Genomic DNA, 8,516 nt, shown 5'->3' with positions numbered 1-8,516 from the left:
TTTTTTTAAAGTAAAAGGGAATGAAACTTAAATGGCTGCAGAGAAAGATTAAAACTAGAAGTGAAGCTTAAAGAATCCCTAATGAAGTTTGCAACTTAGAGGCACCAAAACTGTAGAAGAAGCAAGGCTGAACAAGAAAACTGGTATACAGTGTGTATGTAGAGTGTTAGTCTCTCATATCCCCTCTGCCATATTATATGTAATCAGACCAATTATCATATGTAATCACATCCCGGCTGTTCAAACTTCAGCAAATTTCTTAACCCCTCTGAGCATTAATTTCTTCATTTGTAATGAGAGAGTAAGAAAATATCTACTTCATAGGATTACCATAAGGATTAAGTCAATATCTATCAAGTGCATAAAGCAGTATCTAGCACATGGTATGCATCTAATAAGCATGGTAAGCCTTTAATGCTATGTACTAATTATAGTATGTATATGTATGTGTGTGTATTACTTTAAAAATCACTAAATAAAATCACCTTTGGGGAACACATAAATGGAGAGAGAACTTTCATCTTATGGTCATAGCTCCATGCTAACTACACCTTGGCAACATCTTTGCTTCATCTCAAAGCAAGACTAACAATGAGTGTCAGAAATTAAGTACTAACTTAGAAAAGGATGTTATATTGTTCTATATCACTATATTGTAGAGTTGGGGAGGTGCCTCTGGAAGCTTCCCTGTATCATTCTGTGAGTGTAATGGCTATACACTGCTTACCCGTGAACAAACGAGGAGCTGATTATGAAATGATTAGAAGCAAAACATTAAGGAGCAAACTGAAACAAGAACTAAAACTCGACAATCCATAAACATCACATAAGAAATGTTATCAGGCATCTTATAGTTTGTGCTATCTAAAAAGCATTTATTACAATGACAAAACTAGAGGTTAATTACTTTTTTATTATTGAATTATATTGTAAAGTCTACATCTACAATTTAATCAGGAAGAAATGCTTTGCATTTACATCAAGGACACATTTATTCTAGTGGAATAAAACAGACACAGACAAAAGACCAAGTACACATTAAAAAAAAAAAAAAAAAAAAAAAAAAAAAGACTAAATATTTTACCTGGTCCTACTTTTTACTATTTTGGACCATACCTTTCCTATTAGAAAACTGATCTTACACACATATGTTTGATTATCTTCCCATATTTTTAATCATTAAATGTAGTTTCTCACAATTTCTAATAAAAAAAAGATTGAAAACTATATGGGAAGCAAAGTTTAGAAACAAGAAAAACTAGACTGCTATTACTGTACTGTAGAAAAGATGAGTAAAATGTGCCCCCTCTGTGGCTCATTTCAAAGAAACACTTTTACTCAAAGAGGCAAGCATTTCTGATCTAGGAGTAAGTTTTCCACTCCCCTGTGGGACCAAACCTACCAAATGTTTCTGATCAACTGTAAAGTAAGTGAAAAATGTCTACAAAATATTTAGAAGCTAAATATCAGAATACAGCTAATGAAATCAAAATTGTGTGGTCTAAATATACATATTAAGCTTTTTACTTTAAAAGTATCTTTTTATTCCAGATGATATTTAAAATAACTTACAACTTTAGTGTGCTTTATGGTCAATGACTGTGAAGTTGAAATTCAAATGAATTTTTGTTTTACTTGATTCTACTAAAATTTCAATTACCTATTATTTTACTTAACCAAGTTATACATGAGGTAAGTTTTAGCTAAAAAATAAAATAAATCAACCACAAAGATAAGTTAACCATTTCAAGAGTATACAAAAATCATAATGCCCACTTCATATTCAAAGTTTACAAATTTATGTATTAACTACTTTGTATCTAAGAAAAGTTTACTATGTCATTTCAAAGTAAATACTTTCTGCACTTAAATCAAATTTTGTTGGGAAATAATTGGGCAAAAAAAACCAGGCAAATTTTGTTTTTGGTTAACAGAAGACAATGCAATAATAAACCCAAATGGAACCTAAGACCAGTGTTTAAAGTTTCTAACTTCTAAACAGACACACACTTATTTATCTAAGAAATATTTGGACAGAATGTCTCGCTGTAAATAAAAAGTACAGGTTTCCAATTACAGCCTTATAGCTAGCTAAACAGTTTCTAAAAACATGTACAGCCAGCTAACAGTTCTCTAAAACGTGTATGTTGCGCTAAAGATCCCTGCTAAAATATCAACAGCATTTAAATGGGTCTTACTGAAGTAGGACATTCATGATACTAGAAATCTTTTAAAAAGTGAGTACAATAGGGCTATAATAATTACTATTAATAAAAGTTACAGAAGAGATTATTGCTGTATGTTCCCCCATAAACACATCAAACCTATGGCAATTACAAAAAGTACAACCCAAGTTATGTTTCTTCTTACCGAATTTCATGTTTCACATATCTCTAAAGTTTTTATACAGCAGAGAATTCTTAAAATCTTTTCTGTAAGAATTCAAAGTATTTAAATGTGTAGCTTCACATTATACTATCATGTTTTGCCCTTCTTGTTTCCCAAATACACAAAAACAATATACATTTTTCTCAAAAGTGAAATAAGATGTCCACATTAAAAAAATAAAGCCTACAAAAAAGTTCCAGAGCTAAAAAAGATTATTATATGGCACGAGGTGATCTCCTACTAGTCCAAAGTCCAAAACATTTAAATGAAGTCCATTTATATATCCTGCTTTGCTTTTCAATGGAATACTACATTTATTCAGGTGAAATCACATTATTTTTAGTTCTCAAGTCAACAAGTATACACAAATTTTTTTTATACAGTTATTAGAAAAAATAAGGAGACCAAATTGAGTGTGCCAAAGAGATATCATTCAGTTGGATTTTCCAGAGCTATTAGAAAGAAAATTAATGAACGGATTTCCTTGGTTGGTTTCCATAGCTTGATAGACCAAAAACAAAAAAATGGCCACAATAACAAACAGCAAAATTTTTATCCACATGGGAATAGAGCGTCCCTTTTTTGTCTTTTCTGACTTGACATCTGCCAAGGGAACATATTTAGGAACATATTTAGATGAAAAAGATTCTTCCATCCTGAAATCACTGAGTTCTAATGGCCGGCCGGCAGCCCCTTTGATTGGTCTGCGGCAACTAGCACTGTTGGGAGTAAAAGCAGGAAGAAAAAAATAAATTTAGATAAAAGTCATGATTCTGATATGTAATATAAAATCTCATTACCACTTCCTAATTTCAAACACATTTCTTGAGATAATAGTAGAAAACAGTCACATGTAAACAGTGAGGTCAGTCAGCCTATTTAAAATTTCTGTACATTTTTCATTTAAAATGTTGGATGTTCATTCTATTAGAAAATATTCAGAACACTGATATTCACTAAACTTGTTTCCTTAAAGGCTTTTCAGAGGGGCACCTGGGTGGCTTGGTCGGTTAAGCGTCCGACTTCGGCTCAGGTCACGATCTCACGGTCCGTGAGTTCGAGCCCCGCGTCGGGCTCTGTGCTGACAGCTCAGAGCCTGGAGCCTGTTTCAGATTCTGTGTCTCCCTCTCTCTCTGCCCCTCCCCTGTTCATGCTCTGTCTCTCTCTATCTCAAAAATAAATAAACGTTAAAGGCTTTTCAGAGCCAATATATTTAGAGGATGAGAGGAAAAAAAATATAAGGTACTTTGGTGTGATTTGTTCAGTTAGGAAATAATTCAGGAGTTCTCTAAACACAGCCTTTTCAACTAGAAAAGGGAAACTTTTTTACTTCCTTCGAGGTTTCTGTTTGTATAACAAACTGAGAATTAGAAAAAGGAGAATTAGATAGTAGGCAAATTATTTATAATACTTCAGCTTATCAAAGTTAATTCTGAAACTGACTCAACTTTGAAGAATATGAACTGGTGACTTGGAATTAAACTGCTCTCAAAAGAACAGTTTACTTCTGAAAACATGGGTACAATAACCTTGTGAAGAATAAAAATCATAATTTCCCTATTATATGCTAGCCATATTTCAATTAAAAATAAAAGGTTAAAATTCCTGTAGGTGCATATGAAATAATCATGTTGCACATCCTAAATAGATATAACTTTTATGTCAATTGCACCTCAATAAAGGTGGGAATAAATAAGTAAATAAATAAAAATACCCTAGTAGAATACACTAATACTTGTTTTAATGTATCTGAATACCTAATTCCTGTTGGTGTAGATGCTTCAAAGGGAAACATTTCCTTAAGAATATCCCTTTCTATTCTTCTTTCCTCTGTTTTTTCTCCCACCTAATAAGAAACAGACAACCACAAGTTAACAGTGTAAATGTGCAATTAAAACACAATTTAAAAAAGAAGTTTCAGAGAACAGAATGCATTCAAGTCTGCCCCAGCTTTTATCACTCCCCTTTCTAAATCCATCATTGCTCAAGTATCCATACACTTCCAAAGCTCTCCTCAAATTTCGTCACTGTTGGAGATATGTTAATGTGGTAATGGGGGCAGGGGACTGCCACACATTCAAGCTAACAAAACAACAACCCCAAACCACCCTCAAACTAAAATCCAGTATAGTTAATATGGCAGCGTTAAGTTCCCCCCACTGGATTTCCCATGCTGTTCATTCATATTAAGAGTATACTGTTTCTTCTTCCGTTAAGAATTTTGTAATAAAATAACTGATGAAATACAGAAGATACCAAATTAACATGGATCCTTAAAAGTTTTAGTATATGTGAGTCGATTCAATCTTCCTAACTTAAAAAACACAAAATGATTTTTTAAATTACCTGCTTATTTTGCTGTTTACCTTTATGCCCAGATCAGAACCACCTTCAGTACAAATTCATTAAAATTATAATGCATCATGCAGTTAGTACTTCAAAGCTTAAGTATACAGGAGTTAATCAATTCAAGCATCATACAAAGTCACTTAAAAGTCCCATTATTTGACCTTTCAGTGAAAAGATAGAATAGCCTCCCCAATAGCCCAGAAACACTTTCAACCCACATCCATAACAAAGAGAACACATTAGAAGCAGCACAAAAATGAATACTCCCTTGAAAGGTAGAACTTAAGAGGCACATGGTAGCAAGCTGATAGTATTAGCATATCATACTATATTAGTTACTTTCGACTGTCACTAATAAAAGTATGTCTTTAAAATAATATATGCATATATATATGTATATATATATATATACACACACATACACACACACACACACACACACCCAATTAAGAAAGCTCTGCTCCCTCCCACTGCAAAAGACAAATATAAAAAATTTCCTCTTTAAAAGATCAATGATAGCATCGATCTAAATTTTATGCATTTACTTCAGCTCTTGTCAATGGTTTCTTTGGTGTTCTTCTGGGTATGTCTGAGAATTCAGTGATTGGCAGAATAGGAGCTGCATGCTTGAAATTTCCAGTCACCCTATTGACAACCTGCCAAGATTCAAATTATTCAGACTCAGAATTATCCAAACATAACAAAGACACGTAAAAAGAAAAAAAAAAGATACTCTATTTCTGTAATATTCAATACTTTCTCTTAATAAAAATTTAGGCAAAAGAACCTAGAAATGAACATATTCAATGCTTCACATGTGAAGCCTTAGCACTTTTTAAATATTTTAGCAAAAAAGTTTCCTTATAATACTTGGGTAGGATTCTTGTACAAATTGATATATTTAAATTGACTATATTGAAAAATTCTAAAATTCAGAATGGGGAAAATGAGTGTAAAATATAATGTTTAAAAACACAAATTTGAGATTTGCCAAATTTACCACCTCCCCAGTTCTAATTAAAGGGTAATTTACAAAGAATACCACTTGTATAGTTTATGAAACATATTTACTAAGGTTTCGTTGCTTGAAGCCATTATAGTTTCAGCTATGGGAGTACTCTCTGAAATTATTGCACCATCTATACGAAAATGCTCTGAAGTTTCCACCTGTTAGTTTGAAAACAAAACAAAAACAATAAATATAAAATAATCACTAAAGCCCTACCAATCTGAAAACCCAATTCTAAGCAATAAGCCTTGCATCACCCTTTTCCTTGGAGTTCTTCTTGACCCTCTTGTGGATTCCCTAGTTAATGCCTGCAGAGGTCCGCCTTTTGAAGATCCACTTGTCCATTCAGTCTCAGTTATTCCAGCTTGAGAATAGCTCTATTCAAGTATCGACACATTAAAAAGTCATATTCTAACATCAAACACCTTAATAATGGCCACATTACCTAGCACAGTGAGAAGTCATGAAAAATCTCCAAATGCCAGCATTTGCAAACAATGCTATGCCCTCAACATATTTCTAAACGTACTGACTAAACCAATATGTAGGCATTGGAAAATGCTAAAAAGTATGGTAAAATACATTAAAGCATCCAACTACAGGAGCTTACAAATTGTAATATGAGTGAGAGGGAGAAAAGCACATAATTTTATCACTGCTCCTTCTGTGACTTGCTGTTTGCTATTTGGTTCTTGTTTCATAACTGCACCTCTTTGGCTGTCTAAACAAAAAGCAGGCTGATCATGACTATAATAAAGTCATTTATTATAACAAGCCCATTTCCTTTCAAAACAAAATAAAATTTTATAATTGTTAGCATAAATTAAACATTGTCCTTTTCAAGTAGGATTATTTAAAGGTTCAGTTTAAATTATAATCCACACACAACTATCTGAACGTAAAAGTTCCCAGGTGTCAAACTTTTCTTAGAAACAGATACTAAAATTGAGCAAGGAGAACTGGTGTTAAGTTACCTCTTTCACAAACACACAAGCCTATAATGTCAAGTGCCAAACCTACACTTCTCACTATAGAGATAGCAGTAGTGATGGACCACTGGTACCTTCCAGTCCCAGATTCCTTTCTCCCTGAAAAGCCAATTGATTTTTCCTCATTTAAAAAATAATTTAGTAGTTCTTACATAATAGTTTGAAAACCACTAAACTAGTACTTCTCAAACTAATGTGCATATCCATCACCTGGAGCTTTTGTTAAAATACAGATTATTGATTCAGCAGCTCTGGGGCAGGACCTGAGATTCTGCATTCCAAGTAGCAACTTACTCAACTTTGAAGCCACAATTACCAGATGATTCTTTTAAATTAACCAGAGAACATCTATCAATGGTTAGTATTATACTAAAGTGTGCTTGTATTGTCACTTCTGCTTTCAAGCTAATATTTTATCTAGATAACTGAGGTTTTTATATCCAACTCAGTGCCTATTAATTTTAAAGACAGATGTATTTTACTCTCATCCTGAGACAAGAGCACTCATCCAGTAAGCATGCTTATTTAGCTGGAAACATTACTACCTAAACCCCACAAGGTACAAACATAGTCTCCTAATTTTTTATTTATCTATATTTGGGATTAGTATTAAAGAGTTTCTCTTTGACTCATAATTAGAAACTCTGGGTTCCTTTTCCTGCTATCAGAAAATATGTGCTGAATGCAAACTTAAGATTGATCAAAAGACAAATGCGTAAACAAATTACACACAAATATGATAAATGTTTATTAACAGTTAAATTCCTGATTATTTGAATAGAAGGGAACAATAGTTTTAATCTGAGGTTCTCAATCCTGGCAGCATAGTATCAAGTGGGGAGCTTCTAAGAGATATCAAATGCCCCCAACCCCACCTTAGTCTAGTTAAGTCAGAATCTCTTCTAGAAGGGGCTTGGGCATAGTTAATTTTTACAGCTCCTGAGGGGATTCTAATGTGCAGCCAGGGTTGAGGACACCCGGTTTAAGATACTATAACTGACTTATGATGCTATCTCAAAGTATTTTCTTAAAACTACTTTCAATAATGCTTCCTCTTTAATAGTCAATTGCTCAATGCCAATAAAATTAGAACCAGTATTTTAAAAATATTATGGTTTGAGAGTGTATCTGGTATTATCAGTGTATATTAACTATTTTAAAACTCCCCAAAGAATTAAAAATTACATTTCTTGAAAGGGCTAATAAAACTGATAAAATATAAAGACCAGATATTTTATCTACAGCCATGAAGGTGGCATGTGGAAAAATATCCCCTTTCCTTAAAATTGGTTGTCTCCCAAATTCCAGGATTTTCCATTTGTTATATTTTGAACTGAAATAATTTATCAAAAATGTTACCAACATCTACTGAAACTATTATGGTTAATAAAAATAAATTACATGTTTACATTTCTATTAGTTGTCCTTGAACTAAAGGTCAAGTTCCATTTAAATATTCTTTATATTCTTCTGTGGAAAGAAACACAAGAAACACCTTGGTTGCCTGTGGGAATAGCTGGAAAGGGGTGGGAATAGCTGGAAAGGGGTGGGAATAGCTGGAAAGGGGTGGGAAAGACACTTCTCACTATAAATCATATATACTTCCTTTTGTCCAGGTTTATTAAATTCTTTGGTTGAGGACTATCAACTAATTTTATTAGTTCTTTGACTATCATCATCTAATTCAGAATTAATCATCTTCACAGAAAACTAATGGAGAACTCTTCACACACCAGAAAAAATATTCTGAAGATTTTTTTCTATCAGAATCCACTATAAAC

General features: G+C 32.9%; 1 protein-coding gene across 5 annotated transcripts in view; it reads right to left on the bottom strand.

Moving 5' to 3' along the window:
- Positions 1-893: 893 nt before the first annotated feature.
- TMPO (thymopoietin) overlaps positions 894-8,516 on the bottom strand; it is a 30,712-nt gene continuing 23,089 nt past the window's right edge. The window contains exons 5-9 of one of the 5 annotated variants that reach the window (XM_042947449.1): positions 6,004-6,123; positions 5,809-5,904; positions 5,283-5,393; positions 4,146-4,234; positions 894-3,107 (exon numbers count right to left, since the gene is read on the bottom strand). In XM_042947449.1, the coding sequence (XP_042803383.1) occupies positions 2,822-3,107; positions 4,146-4,234; positions 5,283-5,393; positions 5,809-5,904; positions 6,004-6,123 (702 nt within the window). In that variant the 3' untranslated portion in view covers positions 894-2,821. The remainder of the gene's footprint in view (positions 3,108-4,145; positions 4,235-5,282; positions 5,394-5,808; positions 5,905-6,003; positions 6,124-8,516) is intronic. The other 4 variants (XM_042947451.1, XM_042947452.1, XM_042947453.1 and 1 more) reach the window with 4 other exon arrangements.

This window comes from Panthera leo, chromosome B4 (assembly GCF_018350215.1).
Source record: "Panthera leo isolate Ple1 chromosome B4, P.leo_Ple1_pat1.1, whole genome shotgun sequence".
Lineage (NCBI taxonomy): Eukaryota > Metazoa > Chordata > Mammalia > Carnivora > Felidae > Panthera > Panthera leo.
Note: the sequence above shows the minus strand (reverse complement) of the source record. Positions and strands in the feature narration are given on the sequence as shown.